This window comes from Erithacus rubecula (genome assembly GCF_903797595.1).
Source record: "Erithacus rubecula genome assembly, chromosome: 27".
Classification (NCBI taxonomy): domain Eukaryota; kingdom Metazoa; phylum Chordata; class Aves; order Passeriformes; family Muscicapidae; genus Erithacus; species Erithacus rubecula.
Window position 1 is genome coordinate 3025781 of NC_136679.1, and position 26131 is coordinate 3051911.

Sequence of the window (26131 nt, forward strand, 5' to 3'; positions counted from 1 at the left end):
GAATCCAGTAAGGGATGCAAACCCAGGTCCCAGAAAGCAGCTCTATCTCATCTTCTGAGTAAACAAATGCTAATCTCAATGTATGCTAATCTCAATCACTCTCCCCAGGAGGGTTCCTCTAACTGAGGTGCTCCACAGCACAAATACATTCACTGATTTTCAGCACAGGAGCAGTTTCAGATCTGTTCCACTCCCAGCAACATGGCAAAGCAGTCAGAAGCCAATTGTTCAGAATGTGCTCTCCTCCCCCATGCCCTCTTTCCTGCAGGTTGGAAAGAAGCTTTTCCCTCTCTATTCTAACAAAGATCTAATTTAAAAACCTAAGAGATTCAGTCTGTGCTTGCTGAGGAGATACTCACTGGGCTTTACCAGCAGTCTGGTCCCACTTCCAAAGGTCAGTTTGTTGATATTTCCTGAGTACACACAGTCACACCCTCCCTTACAAAAACCCCCATGCTCCTGTTCACATGCCATCTTCCAGGGCAGGAGAGTCTATTTGTCATACACTCAAAACTCTGTGAAAAATGTCTGTTAGAGATTACAACAAATGGAAGAGACTACTCCTGCTATGCCCCCTTGCAATTTTGTGTCAATACTTTTTACAGGACAGGAATGATAAAGAGCCCTCATTGTGGGAAGATTTGGCATAGCCAGGAGTCAACTACTGCCCTCCCTACAGAAATCACAGAGTTGGCATCTATTTTCAGAGCTGTGCTTTGGAAAGACTGACATTCCCAGAGCTCTGCACTCCCCAGGCCTGAAGAGTTTTGCAGGGGAAGATGTGACTGGGGACAATACCTGGCAAGGACACCTGGCTTAGCATTTCACATAAGCAGGACTTCTGCAGACTTTTCTATATCTTTTAATGCATATTAAATTACTTTTTTTATAGGACAGAGACTTGCCAGTTCTTTGAAGAGCCATCTTCTCCTGTCTAGCTCATGTAACTCCATATGTAGGGAGATCCTGTGTTGCTCTTCTGCAGGCATAAATGTGAAAAGCACAAGGAAAATCCATTCTTTTTCATTGTCTGCATTATCTCTTTCTACCAAGGAACACTATGAAGATCAAGATTAAGAATTTAGACAGTTCTGTAGTTTTGTAAAAATCTACCATCAGCGTGGCACTCCATGCTGTTTTACCTGATTTCCATTTTCCTGGGAATTTAGTTCTTGCATCATTTGTGTGAGTAGAAACTGACTGTAAGTCCTGGAAGGACTCCTCTCATAACAGATACTGTCCATCAACTCTCAGACCTTACAAAAAAGCCCCAGACTTCTTGCTGCTCTGTTTCCACTAAATGTGGAAGCACTAAACTAAAAACACTAAATGTTCCAGCCACACTCTCAATTCAGCCCCAGAAGCAGTAGATATGAAAGGAGATTCCCCTCCCAGGCTAATTTAATATTACTGATCCCAAGCATCTGATTCTCCAATACTTCTCAAAACACTCATATTCAGATCATGCACTTACTTGGTTCAACACTGAGCCTTGTTCCTTTGCCAAATTGCAACTTTGCAAAGCTGTTTCCTGTATTGACACATCATTCAGTTGCTTTGCAAAAACCCTTCCTGCTCTGCAAATGCACACAAACCAGGTAAACTACTGCTCTGTGATGGTCTCTGGGCAGGACTGAACTCAGATAATCCCCTTCCAAATTTTATGAACCTGGCAAAGAAAATCTAGGCATATATTTGGTATCTCAATAAAATATTTCCATTCTGTAAGCGACCTGGAAAGGAAAATGCTTCCATCCTAACTGCAAACCTCCATTCCTTGTTCCTCACTAAAAATTCAGACATCTGCTCACTGAAATATAAAGATGAGAAAGAGAACTTGCCCTTACAGTCAGATAATTGACCATCCTCCTAACAAGTTTCTGTGCTGTATATGCCATTCTCAGCTCCTTGTTGCCTCTGCTGGTTTGTTCTGCACAAATTTAAGTGGGTGACTTGCTTGTGGGAGGTTTTCATAAAAGCAGTAATGGAGATGTCCTGAATCAAGCCCATGTAGTTCTCCCTCCTGCACCCACTCAGGGCACACATCACACACTGAATAAGATCCAGATCAAGCCAAGTCTGTAGCTGAATTAACCTGCATATTGTGATGCTCACTTGGGTGTCCCTTGAGTTTCCTCCTCTCATTTTCTACACACCTCTGATCATTACCAGCATTCTCCTCCCCGGGAGTATTTCCTGACATTTGGAAAAGGGAAGTGCTTCCCACAGAATTCATCAAAACCCATAGTCTCTCACCTGTGAATCCAAGGCACAATCTGACAGAAAACATCATTCAGATCCCAAGTCTGCAATGGGAACTTACTGAGATATTGAGCCTGATCTGGACATAACACAGGCAGAAAGCCCAAGTGTGAGACTGCTGCAGTATTTGAGATCATCACAACTGAAAAAGAATTACACTCTGTGGATCTGCATGATGGAACAGTAATTTGAGCTGAGTACATTTGAAAAATATCTGGCAGAGTAGGAAGGTAAAGAGTTAAAAAAAGCTGCTTCCTTAACCAGATTACACTTAGTTGTTGTCACAACTATCTGTGTCTCTTGTCCAAATATCTGCTTTCTTCCTCCTGCAGTTGCACTGCCTCAGAGATCTCTACAAATGTTATCTCTAAAGTTTGAACTAATCTAAAAGCATGATGGTGAATCACAGGACCTGCCTATAAAGAAAAAGTAGTGCCTATCACAGTTCAAAACTGGAAAAAAAAAACCCAAACCAACTAGTTAGATGTACATACAAATGCTATAGGAAATGCTGCCTGGATTGGTTTTCTTCCTCACGTATTTTATTTCAATTTTGACTGCAAATTTGAGATTTTCATATGAACAAAGATTTGTTCTGATTTCCTTCTACAAAGTGAAAAGAAAGTTCATTTTACTTTACTGTTTTCTGTTTCTCAGGTATATCTGTCATGCCCATTTGATCCTGGATAGTCAATGGACAATAGAGTCATTTAGCCTGGTAGAATAAGATTACTTTTAATTATAGCTCAAATATCTAAGTCTCAGAGGGAGGCTTAGATATTCAAGCTGATTTCAGATTGGAAGTCTAATGACTTCAAATTACATATTTATTGTTGAACTTGCCCAAACAATGCAGCAGTTTTGAACTAGCACTGGCAAAATCTGTGAATGAGTAGGAAATGTGTCACAGCCCTGAAAAAGTTTGTGCACCTTGTCAGATACTGGCTTGGGCATGAAAACCTGGCACTGGAGACTTGAATACAAACTCCTTTATATAATTGAAATTGCAAGGGCAGAACAGAATTTAACAGACACTTGCAGTTCTCCTGTCTGTTTATACTGCTGCTCTAGGAGGAATATGAATTCATCATCCCAGCTGAATCTAGGAGATCTCCAGGGGCAGAGCACAGGAACATTTCTGCATCCAGCTCTATGAGGAATCAGGAGTAGCCTGGAACAGGGATGTGACCAAACAGCATTCTGGAGTGAAAACAAATGCTGAAACACTGCTTTTCCTGGAAGACTTACTTGGAAGCACAAGCAGAAGAGTTCCTCCACCAAAAGTGACCTTCCTGTCACCACTAGACACACGGTGACAAGGGTCTTTACAGAAACCACTGCAGAGGAACTGAACAGATTCCCAGGGGCTGCTGAATGCCTGAGTTAAGGACTCTCCCAAACTCAGACAAGTGTCTTCCTGTGCTGGTGATGGTATCCACAACAATTTAGTTCTGTTGCTTAATGTTTTGCTAAACTAAATCTTATCATAAATGGCAGTATTTAATACTTTTGTTCCCACATCAGTTTATCTTTTGGGTCTGTAAAAGCAAATAAGTTTCTATTTCACTTTTTTCCCCTCCATTTAAGGTATTTCATGGCTACAAAAACACAGTATTTACTATTGCAACATTTGTCTGCAACTACTGTTGTGTCAATATATAGATTATAAAAGAGCAAAAAGGATTTTTCTGAATAATTCCATTCCCCTGCCCTGGTAACACAGTACATTTGAGAAGGGTTGAAAAGGGTTAAGAAAAATCAACAATTAAAAGGTTTTCAGTCTTATGGACACTCAACAAAAGAGAGACAAGATTTCCTAAACCTTCAAACAAATTAAATATTTAGAAAAAAAGAACATAGAAATGTAATTATTAAATTATTAGCGTTCACTTACTTGGTTTTACAACAATTCTTGTTCCTTGTCCAAAAGTTAATTTCCCAAAGCCTCCTGTGTTCGCACAGTCAGGAAGTGCTTTGCAAAAACTGTCCAAAGAACTGCATTTGCCATTTTAACTCCTCCTTTCCAGGAACAGAAACCAACTAAACAAAATTGGGAGTGGTAAATTGTAATATCCATAGTTTATTATGGAATAAAACTCATGGTTTAACCACAGACATCACCATCAACCTGTTACACCTAATTGTGTGTATCCCTTCCTTTTCTTTCTCCTTTAAACTGGAAACAGATTTTTTTTTTTTTCACCAAGGAGCAATTCTCACTCCATTTTAATTGTATGTCTGCTTTCAACCATTACAACAATTACAAGGCAATCCTTCACTAGAAAAAAAACCATTTTTTTCCCAATAGCTAATTTCCATTTGTAAACGTGAATTACCAGTTGCAGGGAGAACTTAGAACAATGATGTGTGCAGTGATAAAAACCTTAATGGACTCAGCTACTACTGGTACGTCATATGCTGGCAAACATAACTGGCTTAAAATTTAAAAAAGTTGCTCCCTGTGAACATTGCCAAAACACACTCAGTAAATTGCTTCTCCTTCTGTTAAAGGCTTGTGCCACATCCAATCTCACAGGCAGGAATAGTCTCATCCAAAACATTGAACCACTATAATTGAAATGAAAGCTACTTTGCATTTATTTAACATACAGCTAAATTAAAGTTGGGTATTTCTAAAACCACTAAGTTCTTGCCTGCTCCTACTGACAGTCTGATAGTCTACCACAGGATAAAAATCCATGGACACTGATATTTTCTGAACACTAAAACTGCTGGTTACCAAAAAAACCCAAAGAAAAATTGTTGGAAGATAAAGACACTCAAGAAAATTTCCATCAATAGATTTCAGTTATAAGGGTCAGGTAAGGACATGCATAAATTCTTCACAGCCTTTGCTATCCCAGTGATTTTAAAGCCTATGTTAGATATAAATTAAACACCAAATTTTTTTTTGGCTATTGAAATACTAATATTATCATAGCATTCACCACTTCAATTCTGGAAACTTAGAATAAGGAAGTTCCCAAATCATCAGTTAATCTCCATGGGGAGCAAGTACTGGACATCTTTGCCCAGATCTACCTGCCTGCAATCCTCAGAATAACAGGCACTTCCTTCCTAAAGCCTCTCAGGATTCTTGCTGGCTTTACTTTTATGCCCATTCCTCATTCACATTTAAGCCCTTGATTTTCACCTCTGAAGTTACACCTTGGCAAACCTTTACAAAATCCTGGCCATGGAAACTTCTAATCTATGACAGACTTTCTCCCTACTTATTAAATAAAGGAGTAATTATCAAATGCTTTTTTCAATTTACAGAGGTAAAGCTTGTAAAAACCTTGATTTGAAAAGAAACTGACACTCTGCAGAACACATTCAGGGAAATGAAATCTTGAGAGACCAGAAACGTGTCCTACACCTGTGAGCTGTCTAAATTTACTTCCTAGTATAACCAGTAGGAAAACATGGACATTTTTCAAGTACAGTTCTCATCTTGGGAATTTTAACTCTGAAAAAAAACAATACCTCAAAAAGGACTGAAGAAGATGGAAGCAAAATCCCCTTGGGATGACAGATTTGACCTGGAATATTTTGCATGAAAAGAAGTAAACTGGACTCACAAGTCTGACAGTTTCAAGATGAATATTCACTTACCCTATATCCAAAAGGTGACAGATTCACTAACTCTTGGTAGTTGGAAAAATTGCCATTTAGGGAAAAAATCAAACTCTTGAATCACAGATACATAGCATGGTTTGGGTTAAAATGGACCTTAAAGGTCTTCTCACTCCAACCCCCCTCCATGGGCAGGGAGTCACTCACTGGATCAGGCTGCCCAAGGTCCATCCAACCTGGCCTTGAACACTTCCAGGATTGGGCCAAAGCTCATCTCAGTATTACAAAGTTCAGTTTTTGATATGTTTATTTCTGGCACTTACCTGGATAAACAGAGAGTTTTGTCCCTTTTCCAAAAGTCAGCTTGTTGTAGCTACCTCCGGAGTTTCACAGTGACAAAGAGCTTTACCAAAACTGCTGCCAGTAGCTTTTGAGTAAAAGGAGATTTTCAACTTTGATGTGTGCTCACAGATCTCCTGGGGAGTTTCTTCTGAATCTTCCTAGGTCAAAACTGAGCAACCTGATCTAGAGAAGGTGATGAAGTCTAGAGAAGGGGGTTGGGGTGAGGTGATCCTTAAGGTCAAACCAAACCATTCTGTGATTAAATGCTCGAAAAAAATTTTCACAACAATTCCATGCAGTGAATCCCAGATCTGTGGGATCCTATCTCACCAGCCCAGCTCACATCTATCACAGAGGAGATAGTGGTCCATGCTCCTTTGATAGCAGCAAGTGTAGAAATCAGAATAATTAACTGTGAGCATGAAGATGAACAAGATAAAGCAGAACAGGAGTGAAATTTTCCTACAGCACTTTGTCCATGCACCTCAGTTAGTGTTTATCTTATCACAGCTTTCAGCAGCCTGCACCATCAGGCATCTCACATCAAAATTGTCTAAACTCCTCATCCAAGTGTCCCCATCCCCTGAATAGCATCAAGATGATGATGAAACCTTTGGGATTTTTTCCTCTCTAAGGTATGAATTTGCCTCTGTTCTCACATTTCCAGTTTGGGGGGGGAAAAAAACAAGCTCCAAACCCAAACAATGAAACAACAGTAACCCCAAAACCAAACCAAACCAAACCAAACCAAACCAAACCAAACCAAACCAAACCAAACCAAACCAAACCAAAACCACAAACACTTCTATAGTCTTCTTTTATAACTAAAATGATAGACAGACCATCTACAGAGCAACTCAGGTCCATTTCCTGTCTCTATTTTCATTTCAACAGATGCACAGAGATTTCTAGAAACTGTCATTGCAGCCCCTGAACTCAGTATTTTCTCTTTCTGGCCTGCACAAGAGCAGCTACACATCAGTAATTCTGACAACTTACATGCAAACAGAAGAGTGGAATATACTCAGAATATTCTTTATCCTTCACGTTAAATTTTCCTTATTTCTCTTCTATTATACTCACTTGGATTTACCTTCTGAGCAGTCCTTGTCCCAAAGCTGAGTGCACTGCCATTTCCAACATTTCCAATGCTATGGAAGTTAGCACAAGACCACCTCAAAATGCCACTCTGAACTCTGATTCAAAAATCTGTGGAAGCCACACAATTTCAGGAAACTTCTTCTGTTGCTTTGTAGCTACTCTGCAATAATCAGGTTTTTTACATCCTTCAGAATACCATGGCTTTACTATTAAACTCTTCCTTGACAGAAAAATTATTTTCTCAAAACTGGTATATCACAACTGTAAGAAACTTCACAAAAACTCAAGAAATTTTGCAAAAACCTGAACTTAAAACTTGTTGAACTCTCCCAGCCAGAACAGGAAGAATCACTTGTTTCAGCCTGGTTCTTTAAGGCACTTCTCAGTATTAATCCCAAGATTTCCATGTAGAGCAGCTGCTTCAGACAACCACATGCTTCTGCTCCAACCACTTTCTTCCTCAGAGCTCCCCATTAGCCTTTCACTGTAAAACTACAAAAGCTCATGTTTTTCACCAACAGGGCTGTAGGGGCTGCTCTAGTGCTGCTGAGAGATAATGCACTGAAAGCAGAATAAATTGGTCATTTTGGATTGCTGCTGATTCACTGAGGACAGGAACTGATTTGCTCCTGTCTAGTTTAGCTGTAAACCAAGAGATTCCAGATGTTTTCCCCATTTGGACTTGCTCTGTGTATTGCTCATATTTAAGGAGAAAATGAACAAGCTCAGAAGTTCTTATGCTGAGTGGGTTTCAGTGTGAGATATAATCCCTTGACATAAAGTAAACTGATATTTGCCAGCAGTGTTTTCAGTAACATAGAAAGGTTTATAAAAGAAATTGAGTTTAAAAAGAAGGGAAGCAAAGCAGACTGATGCATGTCATTAATTTTTCACCTCATTCACTGCTTCTAGATATTTTTCAAATTGCTGATGTATAGGAAAAAAAGCATTGTAAGATTTTAATCCAAATTTTCCTTTCTCAAATGTAACTTCAAACTCTTCCACACAGGACAAACAATTCCACACGGTGTCTCTCTCTCTGAACAGGCAGTAGCTTCCCAATCCTTTCTCACATAACACTGGAACTGGCAACCACAACCAGTTTCTCCAGTCAGAAATAGATCTGAATTTGCAGGATGGCATCAAACTGAAAACATCTGATGTAGTAGCAAGGATCTCAGTTGCTACTGGCCTTCAAAAGTTAAATGAATTCGAATAAAAATAAAATGTAAATAATAATTAAAAAGTCATTTAAATTTAATAAAAACCTGAAGTAAAATAAAAATTAAAGTAATAAAAATCGAATAAAATTTGTCATTTATATGTATTAAGTTCATTTAACTGCACAGGGAATAATGTGATGTACTTTGCTCATATCCATCCATTTCCAGTGTTTTTTTGTACTCTACTCTGTTCTGAATGGTATTTCTGGGGAGATGCCTCATTGCTATATTAGACTAAAGCTTTGAAAGCAATTGCTGTAAGCAGAGTTCTACTGATTATCTTCATTTCACTTCCCCAAACTGGCTACTGTAGTTGGCAGGGAAGTGATTTGTGCTTATGTTCATTTTTTTTTCACATTTTGGAATTGTAAATGGGAGTAAATGGAAATATCATGCCCACATTCCTCCAGGCAAAGAGGAGCAGCTCACCTGAAAACACTGTCAGCCGAAATCCAGAGACAAAGTGGAGAGTCTCAATGAGTTTGCCCACAGCAGCTCAGCCCTTTACAAAAACACCTCCTTCATCCTCTCATTAAATTTAAGATGCTCCCATGGCAAATTATGATTTTTAACTATTCCTTATCACATAGAATTATTGATAATGTTTGTTTTAAAGCAATTTGAGAAGTATATGCAGGGATTAAATATTTAAAGCCATGAAAGATCCACGAGAATATCAGCACCTCTAAAACCAGTCATGCTTTTCCTGATATGGTAACTGTGCTTAGTGACATGATAGTGATGAAATCAATAATTCTGTGCTGGTTTCTAAAATAATTGAATACATGCAGATTTTCTGAGAGGAAAAAAAGAATTTATTCAAAACTTCTACTTTTCCCAGGAATGCAATCTCTCTTTCTGTGTCCCACTTGATACAGCAGAAAAACGTTCTGTAGGGATATTCAGGATCAGTTGAAAAACACATCTGGGCATCCCTTCCAGAATAGCTTAGTCCATCACTTCTGCTCCAGTCAAGCAGTCTCAAAGAACATTTACTTGCAGCAAACAAGAAAGAGGAAAAAATTTGAACCAGTAGCTGATGATATTTTGTTCCTGGCTGGTAAGAACAGCCAGGATTTTGTCTTTACTCAGGATTATTGTGACTAAATTGAAGTGTTTGTGGTTCCTGCACAGCAGTAATTCTTGGTGTCAGTGTAAGAGCACTTCACAAAATAATCCCTTTTTATCATGCCCAGGTGAGTTTTTCTCTATAGGTCAGTTACAGCACAGGTGGCATTTGGAGTTTTCCCAAGTGCCATTTCCAAAATTATGGACAAAATTATGGACAGCATAATGATGAAGGAAGGAAGCAAAGGAAGCAGAGGGAGGAATGGCTATTGTTCAAATTATAAATTAAGTGATGGGAAACCTTTGTGCTTGCCCATGCAGAAATGATTTCTATACAAATTCATTACCTTTCCAAGGTGCACCTTATGTGCAATCCCTGCCAATATTTTCAGCTAAAAGTTGGCTGAGATAAGGAAGGAAAAACAGCTGAAAAGCAGCAGATCACACCACTGAACAGTTTTAAACATCTCACCCAGATTTACAAATATCCAAACTTGCTCAACAAATAGGAACTCTCCCATTGATGTTACTTAACATATATAATTGGAAAACATTATGTATTTCTATAAAATAGATAGAAAACTTGTATTATTTCAAATTAAAGACAAGAATAGGCGAGTTCTGTATGTTTAAATAATTCCATCCCCTTCCAACTCCCTGCACCACTTCACTACAGAACAAGATTTAAGGAATTTAATTTCTCTCTCCTGTTTCATAGAGTGAATTATCCACCAAAGGATAAATCATTTTCCCAGAGTCCCACAGCTAATGACCATGTCTAAAGCTGTCCTTTGAAACTCACCTTCCCCTTGTTGCCTGTTCCATTAGACCCTTTATAGCTGTTCAAAGCACACCCTTGTTTTTGTAATACCTAAAGGAGACTGACTCCAAAGCACAGCCCCCTGAATTGCCAGCTGGATTCAATTAAAGAAGCATTATACCCACAGGTTTGTGCCACACAAACACACTCACCTGTTGGCAGAAAGAGCCAGGTCCACAAGCAGAACTTGATGTGAGAAACCCCTCAGCAGACACCTCATCCAAGGACTGGAGCCCCTGAGGGCAGCTCAGCTGCAGCCTCCCTGCAGGAAACAACTTCCTCACAATATCCTTATCCCGGGGCACCAGGCACTCCGGCACTTGCATTCTCTCCTCTTATCAGCCTCTTCATTGCCTGCAGCCAGAAGGCTTGGGCTGCATTCCTTGCTGGTTCAGACTTGCTGCTTGCTTAGCCAGACATCTACACCTTTGGTAGATCTGACTTAGGTGTAACACCTTCTGGGGCACAAATGCATCCCTAAATTCCAACAAGACCTCTTTTCTCCAGCCCAGGAAATTTTGATCACTAAGTTTCTCGAATAATTTTGAGTTTAAAACTCCTTTAGAAATACTGAGGAATTCTGAAAGCAGTGCTGCAAGTGCTTCCCATATTCTCCTCCATTTATTCTGTTGCAAATAATTTCCAGCTCTAAGCCTGCTTTAGTCTGAAGTTTCAAATGAAGCTTCTCTGAATCTCATTGGAGGTTTTCAGTTCTTTCAGCTTCTTGATCCCTGACTTTCTAAAGCCTCTGGATCACTTAGCAAGAGTTTCCAACTGCACCTGCAGGCAAGGCTAGAATGCAAATGAAGAGCAAAGAAGTTTAATTTGTGGCATGTGCAGACACAAAACTTCTTGTGGGGTTTCTGTGGTTTCTTTGATTGGTTGGTTTTTTGGTTTTTTTCTTCCATTTGAACTATTTTCTGTATTTAATGAAACTGAAAGTGTTGTGAGAACAATGAACACTTTGGCCAGAAGGTGTCAGGAGAGATTGGTGAAAGAAGTTCAGTTTACATCAATAGATCTAATTTTACCAGGAATTTTTAGTACTTGAGGAAACAGAGCACACTGGTGAGAATATGAACAAAAGATGCAGAAATATGATAATTACATTGTATTTTTAATGCTTTATTTATCATCTTATCAAAACAAAAGTTTATGTGAAGAGAAAGTTAAACAGCCTGTTTACCCTCTCAAATAAGTTGAAATTAAAAAGAAGATTATGAGGAAATCCAATTTTTTTAAAAAGGAGGGTAATATTTTTAATCTCATTCCATGTATTTTAATTGCTTCTAGCAAATTAACACTCATATAAACTTTGAGGCTTGTTTTGAGTATTCTTTTAAATATATGCTCATCCTTCCTCCCAAACACAAGCCTTGCAGTCAGGGTTGAAGCAGCTGCAGTGACGGGCACAGGCAGAGCTCTGACACACAGCCTGGCCTTACAGCAGGAAAAAAGGAGCAGCATCAGCCACATCCCCTCCAGACCTCTCTGAACTGTAACTGGCAGGATCCTGCCCTGTGCCCTTCTGGCAGGAAAGCATTAAATAGAGCTTAGATCAGGTTTCTGTGCTGTCCCCAGGGGCAGCTAAGGGTCTGAGGGTGAGGAGTTCTGGCTCTAAACGCCGCGGGGCAACACATGGGAAAAACCACGAGGATTTCTGCAAGGGTAAGGCTGAGGCTTTGATCTGTGCTGGTTCAGGGAGCTGAGCTGCAAAGGGATCAGGTAATGAAGAGATGTTGATACTGTCCTGAACTTCTCCTTCTGTCACATTCTTGCCGGCTCTGGGAAAGCCAATACACTGAAGGAATGAGACTGGGAGTCCTGCCTGGACTGGCCAGAGCCATTCCAGCTCCATCCTTTGTGTCTTGGGCACAGAAACATTTCATTTCTTGAATCTTGCTTGGGTTATTCCCATACATTTCTGAAGAAGAAAGAAAGTTATAGAATAGAAGCATAAACACTCTTCTCTCTGGATATAAATATAAACATGAGAAAAAATGCAAAATGTTCTCCCTGCTATTCAGATTTCTTGCTCTTCCTGATGCTTTCCCATGTAACCTCTTGGAAAGAGGTTTAATCTTTCAGGATGCTTTTCATGTTCTCTACCACAGGAGAGAGCTCTTGCCATTTTGACTTGCTCATCAGGACAGATGTTAGATACTGCACTTTATGTGTGAGACTGTCATGGTTTGAAACATAGGTGTCTGCCAAGGAAGGTGGGAACCTCCACGAAATGGAAAATATGACCCCCCTTCCCACCAAATCATTATTGTAACTTTGAAATTAAGGGGCTTTCAGGCAAAGAGATGGGAAAAAAAACACCAGTTCTTTACCAGTATGTGTGTGCAAAAAACCAACAGTAAAAGTAAACAACACCAAACAGCAGCAGACCCCAGTCCCAGCTGCTCTGGGCTGCAGGCACTTCCCCCTTGGGTGCAGTTCCAGGCACAGCCAGCAGGGGCGCTGCTGGCTCCCGGCCGGGCAGAGCGGGTGCGCTGATTGCCCAGCAGGGGGCGCTGTGGTGTGAGCTCAGCCCCTTTTCACGCTATTAATGGGGGCTCAGGGAGGGAAGGGATGGAGAAGGGGCTCCCTTTACAACCCAAGGGATGGAGAAGGGGCTCCCTTTACAGAGCCAAGGGATGGAGAAGGGGCTCCTTTTACAGATCCAAGGGATGGAGATCCATGACACACATTTCAAAGCAAGCAAACTCAGAGAAAAAGTTCTCTTTCTCTTCCAGCTGTGGAGCAGGTAACACCAGCTTGGCCTGGCCCTCACCATGCAGCCCGGCCAGGCACGAGAGGGCTTGGGAGCTGCCAGGCTCCATTTTTTATAACCAGAGGCCCTGATGGCCAGGGGGGAGAGTGATGGGGAAGCTCTTACTGCCAGCTCTGAGCAGCCATGGGGAGGCAAAGCCTCTCCCAACATGGCCTGAGATCCTGGCATGACTCCACATGGCCTGGCCCAGTACCTGCACCTACTGTGTAAAATTTTAACTCTTCCAATGCTCAGATAAGATTTGCAGACCCCCTATCTTCCTCCTTTGAGTAAGAAGTAATAGAGCAGAAAAATATACAATAAAGTCAGTGAAGTAAGAGCCAAGTTTCCAAATGGGAAGAGATTGAAGAGACCCCATGGAAGCTGCCTGAAAAAAGTATTTTTGGAAGCTGTAGGGTGCACTGTACTGCACTGAAGATTCCTATAAATTGTGGAGAAAACATAGGGGGGGTTGAAGTGTTTGAGACAAAGATCCTTTGCTCTGAGGGAAAGGGGAATCTTTGTTCTGGAGAATGAGGTATGAACAGAGATATTTGAGGAAAAAAGAGATGAAGATAATTTCTGCTTTTTAGCAGCTCACCCTTAAAAGTAGTACTCCATGAGTCTGACATGGCCAACAAACCTCTGGGAAGGCTGTGAAGATGGGAGGAGTTTCATAATTTGCAGATTTCTTTTCCCCAGGCAGATGCAAATTGTGAAAGTGAAGACTCAAGAGAACTTTATTTTTCTCTTGCGAAAATCCCTATGACCAAACAGAAAAGAAACTCCTGTCCCTGAAGTGAACTGAAATGATTATTTAAGCAAAGGACTGTCAGGAGTGTCTCTGTATGTTGTTGTTAAGAAATGTGGGAGGTGGGGGCGAGGAGGGAGTGATCTGAAAATCTTATTCTGAATTTCTCATTTTCTCTGTGTTGTTAATAAATTTCTTCTTTATACCCTTTTAAGTTTTAGGCCTGCCTTGGTTTTGCTCCTAATCCTATCTCACAACAGAAACTGAGTATATTAGAACTGGCAAATCTAAACTAAACCAAGACTGGTCCCTTTGTTAAGTTGCTAAGTTTGAACTGAAGTTGTAAATTAGGTTAAATGCTGTTAAGTGTTATTCCCCTGTTAGATTGCTACGGTTAAGCTATAAATTAAGTTAAGTTTTGTATAAGTTAAGTGCTTTCTGTATGTTAAATTACTAAATTATGGTATAAGTTAAAGCACTCTTACAATTGACTGTTGTTATTAAGCTTTTATACCATGTTCCTTTTCATATTTGCATGCACTATCTTTTCACACACACACACCCCCCACACACCCACAGCCCTAGGTAGTTCTCAAGTAATTTCTGTTTTGATTGCCTGGATTTTGTTTGGTTTTATTGTTGCTTGTTTTCCTTTACTTGTTGACCTTTCCCTCCTGTGCATCTGATTCCACTGTTTTTGTCTAAGGGAGCGTAGTGGTTTTGGTTTGCCAATTTGAAATTTTCCTGCTGTGAGACAGGATTAGGAGGAAGGCAAAACAGGCTCAACTTCAAGTGAAAGAGAAACATCATGACTAGAAAATATAAGAAAAAACCCCTCAGAATAAAACTTTTCCTCCCCCCTTCTTTTTGTCCTTCCCCCCTCTTCTTTTCTTTCACACTGAAAATGTACAGAAAACCACTCAGTCAGCTTGCCATCTCTAAAACAATCTTTCACCAATACACTTGGGAGAGGAGACTTCCCTCTTCAGTCTATGGAGATTTCCCCACAAGAAACAATTTTCTCGTGGCCTTGATGTCACACTGATCAGCCACCTGGAGAATGGAGATCTGATCACTATGTAAAAATCCCTTCCTCGACTCACAGTTTTCTCATAATCATTATTGAGTTCCATAACAAGTTATGAGGCATACTTTAAGGATTACAACAGCTCAAATAAAAGCTCACTTCATCTTTGAAAACAGAGGTTTTTCTTCTTCTTTCCTGGGGAGCAGCAGGAGTCTTCTCACTATTCAAACTTAGGGGATCACAGCAATTTCAACATCTGCTTACTTTAACATCAATGCCTCTGCTCATATCTATAGCTAGAACATTCAATCCACCACATAATTTCTTTATGTGTTATAGGAAAACAAGATTCTATTTTCCATAGCATAAAAAAAAGGAGAAATTTCACTCCATGCCTCCTTCCCCCTTCCCTCAACTGGGATCTCACTCTTCCCTTTGTCTGACCTCAGTGTTTTCATGCTGTTGCTGTGTGTATCATCATCTTGGTCCTTTTCTTTCACTCGAGAGAGAACAAAGTGTCTGCAAGGGTCATTCTGGGCAGTGAAAGAGTTAATACGTTGCCTGGGCAGCGGATGGTTCTGTGATCTCTTCCAGGCCCAGGCTGGGAGTTGTTTTATGATACAGAATCTTTCAAGGCCACGCTGGGGCTGGCTAGGATTGTAGGGCCCAGCCAGAGAATGGTGATGAGTTTTTTGCTCCGTGGCTGTTTCCTGGCATTTCCTGCATTTATTCCCGCCGGGCTGGGGCTCTTCCCTGCACGCTGCCCAGCAGGCAGGAGTGGCGCTGGCTTTGCCAGAGCAGGGCCCGGCTGTCTCTGCCCCGGCCGTGCGGGCGGGGGCGGCCCGGCCGCTCGGAGCCGCTCCGGGCCAGCAGCAGGGCAGGGTGCTGCCGATCCAGGGCTCCCTGCCCGTGCTGGGGGCTAGGATGGGAACAACAGCCCCTTCTCCCCCGGGTATTGGGACCCCTGGTTGAAAAAAGCCCGGTGGTGTCCCGAGCCCTGGATCAGAGCCCGCCCGACCCTGCCCTTCCCGGGCCGCTTGGAGGGGCCTGGGCCAGTGTCACCTTGTGAGAGGCCAGAAGGGAAAGAGAGACTTCCTTGGGGTTTTTTGTCTTTACATGTGTATTTTACAAACATAAAGTTTCTCATTTGTGCAATAATGTGTCAGTCTTAAAAATCCAACACAAGTTGGTTCTTGTCAGGTACAAAGGAGACTGCCAAGGTCTGGGGAGGTAAAAAGTTCAGGAAACCTTTACAAATCAACACAGACAGTATTCTCAAAATATATATCTGCCTGAGAGATTGGGAAAAAAGAATCCTGCTGAAAATCCTGATGAAGGGCTACACCAGAATTCTATTATGGTTTAGAATGCACTAAATGAGCATTTCACTGGATTGGGATTTGCCATCCAAATTTCCCTCAGCTGCTGCAAGGGCTGAGGGTCTTCTCTGGGTGTCTGCAGGGCCTGAGGCTCTGACCTGAGCAAGCTGAATGCAGCACATCTTGCTGTGTGCTGTGCAGAGGCTCTCTTGAAGGCAGCAGGATCTCAGTCAGGGGCAGAAAAGCCTTATTTCCCCTGCAGGATGTGGTTAACTTGTTTTCTCAACAGCAGGACAGGGTTAATGCTGCCTGCTGTGAGTGAGTCACAAATGGTGACCACAGCATCCTGCCTGCAGCTTGTGAGAGGGGGATGAGCTGGAGAAGGTGTGACCAGGGCTCTGTTAGGTCAGAACCAAGGTGCCATGGAAACTATCACTCCATCAAACCACCCAAAATTACTTCCTGCTGGCCCATTGCTCCTATCCCTGAGTGCCAAACAGCAGCAGGGTTTCTTCTCTGCTGCTGGGAGCATTTTCCTCCCTCATGCCTTCAGCAAGGTCTCTTCTCCCTGAAGCTTCTGAATGTGCCAGAGAAACACTTCCCTGCACAGAGTCTGGAAAAGACACATTCAGCCAACAGGAAATCTGCATTATCAAAGCTGTGTTTGTGATCCCAGTGGGGTTTTGAAGAGCTGGATTTCAGCAATGTCTGTCTCAGGTTCAGAAGAAAAATCACAGAAAACAAAGAGCATTTAGATATAATAAAACTTTATTTTCACCACTACTACAGGAACATAAAATGCCTATGAGGTATACTTGGCAGCAGATACACAGATATAATAAAGAAATGAACATTATCTGGTTGAATGACATCACTTCAGATCCTACACAGCTCTTCTCACCTGCAATACACACTTATTAAATCTATCTAAATCCCAACGTAACAAGTAGCAATTAATGGGCTTGAATTCCCTCAGCAGCAGCAATGCAGTGGTACAGGCAGTAATACAACATGCCTGGGAAAGGTGCTTTTAAAAGCCCAGATGTCTAGAGAGAGCCTTGGAATTTTCAAAGCCATTGAAGCAGCTTGGACACTTGTGTGCACAGGAGTGGGGAGATTACTTAGCAGGAGGATGAGGATAAATCCACTCCCCTCAGATCTCAGAGGAGAGCAAACAGCAAAAGCATTTGAAACTGTTCAGTGTAAATCATCTGGCCAGGCAGGAGTGAGCAGTGTTCAATGTCTTCAGGGGAAGCTGCTGCCTTGTGTCCTGGCTGGTCTCTGTCGCTGCTCTGGCCCTGCTTGTCCAAGCCCCTTGTGCTGCTGGTTCGCCTTCTGTCCTGCTCTTCCTTGGGCTCCTCTTGCCTTCATTTCCCATGCCTGGAAGAGCAAAGGGAGGTTTAAACTACATTTAATGAAACTGGGCCAATGACCCAGAGTTTGCTAGCTGTGAGCTCCCTCACCTCAGAGGAGAAACAGCTTGATGCTCATGAGGGTGTTGAAGGCGATGCTCTTTGCCAGCAGGACTCTCAAACCCAGCACAGCCATGGACAGCATGTTCACTCTCTGCTCATCAGCATCTGCTCAGAGACCAGAAAAGAGCAGAGAGATCATGGTCTAGGTGTAGATGGTGTGACCTTGGCAGAAAGTGGGACAATGGCCAGGGGATGGTGCCAGGGAAAGGAAGAGCAGCAAAGGAACAGACGATAGAGAACATGGCAACAACAGGGGAGCCCAGGGTTTGTCTCTGCTGCTTTTGGCTTCCTGGGGCTTGTGTGTATCTGCTGGAGCAACCTTGGAACAGCAGCTTGTGTCTGGTGAATGTGTTGTGTTCTGCCTCCTGTGGCCTGGAGAAAATCCATTTCCATGCCTTTATCCCCCAAACAGCAATGTACCTTCCCCACCTGTTTGGGTAACTCACCTTGTGCCGAGGGCTCTGTGCTGTTGCAAACCCTCTTACTGGCCCCTTCAGCCCCTTGAATTACCTACAGGAGTACAAAAACCATCCCACAAAATAAAATCTGATTTAATTAAAAGACCTCAAATCAAACCACACTCTTAATTTTTCATTGGTGGTGGAAAGGCTGTTCCAGGCTGTGCTGCAGAGGTTTGCTGCTACAGGCTGAAATTAAGGAAATTCACATTTGAAACAAGTACATTGTGTCTTCCCTCTTCCTCCCGAAGCTCTTAAACAGTTGAAACCATTTCTTTCAGATGCTTTGAAACATATTTCATCTCTCCCTGCTGAAATACCAGATGTGTTCCTGATTTCTGCTGACTGGTCAAGGCAATGCTGACTAGCAAGAGAACACCAAGCACCACAAGACCCTGGCCCTAGAAATATGTTGCACCTGTGCCACCAAACTGTACCTGGCAGGATTGTTACCACGTTGCTGTCGAACTCGTCTGTGCACATCACCTCTGTTGTCGAGGCAGATGTGTTCTGTTCCATAGTGGACGTCTCCAAGTTCTTCGTATAGAAAGTCGTTGGCATAGGTGTTGTTTTTCCAGTGGTGGTTAAATCTTCCAATTTAGTTGTTTTCTCCACAATGACCTCTAGGATAGAAGTTTTTGGACTGTAAGTAAAAAACCCCATGGTTTGGACAGGAATGATTTTATTGCAGGCTTGCCTGAGTGCTGAGGGACAATAAATTGACATGTACTTCAGCTGTGACTCATTTGTAACATTCTCATTTAATGTCTTTTATGTCATTACTCCTTGCCAATAGAGGTGCCAGTAACAAAAGATAAGTGTTTTAACTTGTAGCCAGCTGGCTTATAAGAAAACAATTGGCATCAAAAGAATTTAGTAGCCAACAAATTATTGTCATGCCATGATTTCTTTTTAAACCAAATACCTTTGCCTCTGGATCAGGTTATTTATCGAGAATCAATGGTGATCACAAAAACCATTGTCAGAACTGAACTAAGATTAACAATCTGAATTAGAGCAAAAACGTGGAACTCACATTGATCCTCCAGTGGCCTTCCTTGCCAGAAAGGGCTCAGCTTATGAAAGACTGTCAGACACATCCACAAAGATTTACGTGTTTGCTTTGACAGGAGAACCCTGGGGGGGTCTCTTGGGTAAAGAGAGGTACTTGAGGCTTTGCATTTTGCATGGTGTCTGCCTTGCAGGTGGGTCAAGAGATCCCTCAGGTCTGACATTTTGTTCACTCTGGGGTACTGATGGAAGTTTGATCAAGGGGCTCTGATTTTACACCCTTTCCCCATCAGCCCCATGGCACTACTGAGGAACTGAGGTGAAAGCCAAATTGTGCTCTGCCACAACTTCATGGCTCAGCTCTCCTGACCAAACAGGCAGAACTACACACTTGCCCACACCTACAGCAACCAGACACCCAACAGAAACCAAACATTTCCTTCCCAGGTGTTGTACCATGGCTGGCCAGAGCCTGTCAGTCCTGTGCATTCTGTGTTCTCTGAGAAGACCTTGAAAGGCTTTTCATGTGGTCTCCTCTCCAGGCTTTCCAAACAGCCAGAATACAAACAAGCTGCTTCTCTGCAATAGCTCCCTGGGTAAGATCTTCAGCAAGAAATAATGTATACTGTGTAATTATATTTCAGAGAGCAGAAGATCTGTTTTATCTGACCCCAGAAGCCTCATTTGAGTCCCAGTACTTTGCATTTTATGACAATCCAGCCATGAAATCCTACCACATGCTTGCTTCTGGCATGGATTTGTGGTTTATGTTCTGAAATTTTTTTTTTTTTTGACAAAGAGTTGTACTTCTCCTTCACTTTAGTCTTATAAAGCCACAGGAAGAGCCCTCTATTCTAAAAAGTAATGGGCCTAAAATAACATGGGATGTACTTGCAATACTTCAAAGACCTGCACACCTCTGAAAGCTCAGCAACAATTCCTAAGGGATGCACCCAATTCTTTAGGATAATGCAGACCAACATCAAAAACCCTTCTGCCACCCCAACTTTTGCATTCCCATAAAAAGCTTTGGCGTGACATTCATCCTTTATTGTACATAATGGAATTCCAAATAAAGATAGAAACTACTAAGGCTTCTTCTAATCCCTACTCCACACATTGGTCTTTCCAGAGCCCACACAACTTGGCAGCCAATTGTCTTTCATGCCAGGAGCTCTTGGATATGAGGCACTTGTCAGAATTTAAGCCCAAGGCTGTTTTACCTCCTTCCTCCTCTGTCCCCAGGGCAGTGGAATTACTTACCTGGGGGCACTGTCAGTGTGGTGCCCATGTCAAATCAGAATTTCTCAAAGCAGGCAGTTACAGATCTGTCTCAAAACTCTTCAACCCTGTGAGCTCTTCTCTGAGCTCTGCAGTCCTGCCCAAAGTCAGTTAGTGCAAGTCCACTGGGGAATTGGAGACTTGACAGCAAATTTGAGCCAGAGTGCTGCCCAGACAGTGGAATAAATTATCCCATGCTACGTAGTGTCCTGCTGGTGTTTGGGGATGATGGAATAATGGTGCTATGCAGAGTCAGCCTGGTTGTTCCTGGGAAACCTTTCTGAGCAGATCCAAGCTGCTGATTTGGCTTGAAAGCCTGGCTGGCATGAAAGTGCACTCATGGGATTATTGCAGATGAAAATCCTTACAGTGAACCCAAACCATTAAATTCCTCTTTTCACCCCTACCTTAATTTTAAATGACATTTTAGAAATAAAGAAATGTCACTTACTTGGTACAACTGTGAGAGTTGTCCCCGGTCCAGTTGCTTCCTCCACAGTGCTAAGACTTATTCCAATAACTCCCTCTTTCTTCATGGTGTTTAAAGGTGTTTTAAATCAGGAGATGGGAAGCTAGATAGTTGGCCTAATTATCTATGGATTCAAGTCCATGAGAATATCCAGAGGCAGGGAAAAAAATTACTTGAATTGTTCAATTATTTTAGTTAGCTTGATTGAGTACAAAATTTCTGAATTCTCCCTTTCTTCTACCTTATAGAACGTTTGCAAGCTCTATTATGTTTCCAGGATAAAAGGCAATAATGAAAGATTTTTTTTTTCTCTACTTTACCATTACAGTCACCCATCTCCTTTCTTTCCCAATAAATCTCACCCTTTCCCCCTCTTTTTCTTTTTGTACAGGTCCCTGTTCTGTTTATATCATTGTGGTATCCCGACCCCAAACACTGTGGTATATTTCATAACAAAAACTGTCTCTGTTCCACTGCACAGAATTTTGGATTATACAGGCTGTCATATGACTTCTTCCGTGGTTTTATACCCATCTGATGAAACACCATATGGCTTTCAAGGAAGGATCTCAAATAATATCAGAAAGGCTGAGTTATAAATGAAAACTTGGGGATTACATGACACCTCTGTAAAGTCTGAGGGAGTTAAGATGGATGGAAAGCAGGAAAAGTATAAGTACTTCTTTGTTATTTGAAAGCATTTCTGAAAATTCTTCTGACTTGCTGCAATCTGTCCACTTTTCCCCCTTTCTTTCAGTGCTCAGAAGCAGGAGAAATGTGCCCTCTGGGCTTTTAGAATTGGTGCCTGAGGATCATTTAGTACATTAGAAAGTCTTTATGGTGTTTTAGGCAAGAGGAGAAAGTAAGCAAAATGGTTGTTCTTTGCTGTGTAGAGGCACTGAAACCTTGGGAGTGCGGATCAAAGAGTGAGGGAGTGTGTTGATATTGCACAGCCTGGTTTTTGGCAGCAGGGAGGGGGCACAGAAATGGCTTCTGTCAGAAGCTGCTAGAAGCTTCCCCCATGTCTGACAGAGCCAATCTGTGATGGCTCTGAAGATGGACGTGCTGGTGGCCCAATTAGAGAAGTTGGTAATGCTTCTACATAAATGTGATGACATATTAAGGAAGAAAATCAAAACAGGGCATGTGGAGATTTTTCCCCAGGGGTAGAGAGGTGCTGCGGCCCCAGCTGTGGCAGCTGCCATGCTAGCGCAGCCTGTGGTGAGCCTTGCCTGCCCAGCTGCCCCCTTGCCAGCCGTGCTGTGGGTGAACAGGCAGGGGCTGTGGTTCCCCCTTTCCAGCACCCTACATGAGGAGAGTTGTTAAAATCCCCAGCAGTGGCCACTGCCCACGTGATGGCAGCAGGGCCGCATGGCCGGCGGTGAAAGCGTGGCGAGAAATTCCCCGATGTGGAACCTAGACAAGACCAACTGCAGGATCTTGCAAGAATCTCTGAATTGGTAAAACTTGTTGGCAATAGCTCCTACAAGCATCAGTTTTTTTCCTAGTCAGAGAACAGAAGGAAGTGAGGACTCATGAGGGAAAACACCATGGTGACACCAAAATCAGCGGAAAAGAAAGAGGGAGAGGAAGTTTTCCAAGCATCAGAGCCAAAATTCTCTGTCCCTGCAAGCCTTGGTGAGGTCTGTGGTGAAACAAACTGTCTCCCTGTAATGAATGAAGTCCATGGTTGATGCAGATATCCATTTGCAGCCCAGGAGAGAAGTGCTCACACTGGAGAGGGTGGATGCCAAAGAAAGCTGTGACCAGTGGGAGGCTGAATGTAGAGAGAGAGGGGCCCTGCTTCTAGAGATAGAGAGCCCTTGCTCCCAAATTAGAGCAACCTCACCTTAGAGGACTGCACCCCATGGATGGGTGACCCACACCACAGCAGTTTTGGAAAGATTGTTTGCCTGTAGGAAGGACCCCATGACATAGCAGAGGAAAGATTCCTCACCCTCAGGGATCAGAAAAAAATGCTGGGTGACAAACTGACCGAAACTCCCATGCTCTGTCTCCCTGCATTGTTAGTGGGAAGGAGGGAGGCGTTGAGGGTGAAAAGGGTGCTTTAAAGGCTTCTTTTACTTCTCATTATTGTTCCCTCTATTTAAATAAACTTACTTTTTACCTTCCAATTGGAACCACTTTTGCCATTAGAGTATTTTTTATCCCAGTCCTTAACTCATGAGCCCTTTGCTCTGCCCAACTGCAGCAGTAGAGGGTAAGTGAATGATTTTTGGGGCCTGTGTCAAAACCAGGACAAGGAGGTGTTGCACATTGATCAAATCCTTCATGAGAATAAAGCTCTTCATCATTAACCCTATCTGGACCTTGATGGCCAGAGACAGGCTCAACCTCTGAGACTCTTCAGCTTCAAGAGGTCATTGCTGCCTTTTCTAACAAAGGAGAGGCTCATTGAGTCTGTGTCCATCGTGATGGGAAATGAAGGTTCTCATGATGACAAAGGCTGGGAGCTTCTGGCACCAAGGGGAAGGCTCTTGCTTCACATGAAGATTTGCAGCCACAGAGTAGACTCAGAGCTGTCCTAGCAAATGATGAGCTGGGAGCTCTGTCAAATGAGGTGTCCAAGTGATGGACTGAGCCACAGAGGAAAACCAGAAAAAATGGCAACTGATAGCAATGGAATGTCCTGTGCTGCTGCACCAGCCATCACCTTGCCATGGACTTGAACTTGGGACACTTTCAAAAAGACTTGCAAAATGTATTGCAGCTGCAGTCTATTACCCCTACTTCTCTTCCTTGTGATGCTAAAGACAGAACAATGAGAGATTTGGGAATCAGCATGGCTCTGGGAGGGATGCCTTAGAGACCTAGAAATAAAACAACACACTTTTGAGAAAGTATTAGTATAGGAGGTAACATAAAGGCTGGTCTTTATTGGAGGCCTCCAAGAGATAGATACAGAAAAATGCTCACCCCTCAAAGAGTGAATACAGTTCTATAAGTTGTGCAAATTAGCATAATTGATAAGAATCCCCAATTAGAAGCACAAGTGATGAAGTCATTGCCCTCTTTTGGTTCCAGCTGTTCTGCAGCCCCTCTTTAGGATAGGAATTAACTTTGTTTATGAAAACGTGTCTGGGGAGAGGATTTGTCCTTGGCTCCCAGGAAGAATCAAGACAGGCACCTTGGGTGGGAGACAGAGCTGTGGGATCATGAAGATGGGGTGGGAGACCTTCCAGAAGCAGTGTAGTGACTGAAGCCAGGCTTCAAGGAAGACAGGCTGGGAAGGCAAGGGGTGGGCATTGTCCTTTCTCTGAAGAACAGCTGGAATTTGTGCTTTGGGGTGTGCAATGAGGCAGGTGACCACAGACGGGCCAGGATTAGAGGTCACATCAGCAGCAGGGACACTCTGGTGGGTGGCTGCTACACATCACCTGATGGAGAAGAAAAAGGCGAGGCCTTCTTGAAACAGATGGGACATTCCTGGGCTCCATTCCTCATGGGGTACTTGAAGCGTGTCAAGTGCCTGATGGCAGGACAGCACGGCTGAGCACACACACTCAGGAGTTTTACTGCAGTGTGCTGATGCAAACTTGCAGACAGAGGTGGCTGGAGATTTGGACCTCTATTTGCCAGTGAGGAAGAATTGGTGAGGGATGTGAGGTGGTTGGGGCAGCCTTGGCTGCAGTGACCATGCACTGTTTGAGCTGAGGATCCAGGGAGAAGAGAGCAATGCAAAACCAGGACTGGAACCCTGGGCTTCAGGAGAGAAGAATCAGGGCTCTTCAGGGATCTTCTGGGAGGAGCCCTGTGGGTTATAGTCCTGGACAGAGAGGGATCTAGGAGAGCTGCTCATTTTCAGAGATTAGCTCCTTGAACTTCATGAATGAGGTTCTCTTGTCAAAGCAGTAAGTTAAGCATTGTGTAGAAAGCCAAAATGATGAGCAAAGTGTTCCTGAATAAACTCATACAGAGTAAAAGCAAAGCAACCATAAGTGCTTCTTCAGCCTCTGTTCTGATATTGATAGCTGAGAGATTCCTATTGGGAAGTGCCATTTCTGATGTCAGGTCTTGTTCTTCTTTCATCTGTTCCTGCTCATCATTGGATCTGAAGTTAAAAGAGTCCTTGGTTTTACCAAAAGCCTCTTTTGTCCTCTGAGACAAGGAGAAGAACATAATGCTGAGCTAAAATGGAAACATAAATACAGAAGGTCCCTGCCCACTTGTTCAACTGGAGCTGGTGACCAAATGTCTAAAATTATCTGTTTGCAAGAACCAAGATCTCAGGGTGAATGGTGAAGAAATTGGTTTTGGAAAAATAGGAAGGTTTTTCTGTTGTTAGAGTAATTCTGGGAAACTAATTGGTCTGTGTGCACAGAGTTGTCTGAGCAAGAACAGAGGAGGTAGGGCCAACATGTTTCCCCCTTCAAGAGAAGGGAGGGAGACAGTTTGTGTGTGGTGGCTCAGTTGTTTTCACTCACTGTGGTACCTAGTCCGCACTGTGCTAGACCGTTCTACAAAAACATCTGGGGGTTTTTTAAGTGCCAGGTGATGTCTCCTCTTTCATGTCTTTGAGAAGCTCCCTTTTGTTTTTTGTGCCTCTACACAGCTCTACTTCTGAACATCTAACTCTGTTCCAGAGGATTCCCTACATTAAAAATAACATTATCATCCTTGCTGGTTTTGGCAGATTGTGTAGTCAGCAATAATGTCATTGAAATATTGCTCCAATTTGTATCTGGGGATAACTCACTCAGGCTTAACAACTTTATATCTCTTTTCGTTCTGTATTCCCTAAGTGCTTCTGGGTCTTCTTTAAGCTCATTTGTCCTTAAAGCCTATTTGCATGTCAAAGAACAAAAATTTGTTCATGTTTAGCAATTGTTCCAAAAATATTTTGTTTCAGCTGATGACTCTCTTTGCATTAATAACCAAAATATACTTATTTATTTAACTATTTAATTTTAATATTTCTTAATTGAGTTCCATTTTTATAAGGGTCATCTGAGGTTTTGTCCCAGTAAGATCAGCATTTTTTCCCAATAATTTTTTTTAATCTTGTGAACTGATTAATTTACCACTGAGTGAGCTGATATTTTTGTTTTGATTTATTTGTATGTGCTTTTTAGTGAGTTTCTATGTGGGGAACATCTGGTTATAGGTGACTGAAATTGGCATTTACTTTGATTTTTATCTTACTTTAGTAATTTTGAATAATGATAGCCT

The 26131-nt window shown here is 42.4% G+C and overlaps 1 protein-coding gene across 1 annotated transcript; it reads right to left on the reverse strand.

The window, feature by feature from the left end:
- Window positions 1-17059: 17059 nt before the first annotated feature.
- On the reverse strand, window positions 17060-21004 carry LOC306812837 (uncharacterized protein). Its single transcript, XM_079327716.1, has 4 exons — window positions 20924-21004; window positions 18618-18803; window positions 17711-17827; window positions 17060-17627 (listed from the first exon to the last, which is right to left on the reverse strand). Exons 2-3 carry the CDS (start codon window positions 18739-18741, stop codon window positions 17712-17714), a joined length of 240 nt encoding a protein of 79 aa, XP_079183842.1. The 5' UTR covers window positions 18742-18803; window positions 20924-21004; the 3' UTR covers window positions 17060-17627; window position 17711.
- Between the last annotated feature and the right edge of the window lie 5127 nt (window positions 21005-26131).

Bases quoted from the DNA above. Each gene is read 5' to 3' on its own strand.
- LOC306812837 (XM_079327716.1), bottom strand. From the start codon at position 18,741: ATGCCAACGACTTTCTATACGAAGAACTTGGAGACGTCCACTATGGAA. The intron at 17,828-18,617 runs GTACAGTTTGGT...GTCTCTGAGCAG, and splicing joins CGTGGTAACAATCCTGCCAG to ATGCTGATGAGCAGAGAGTG.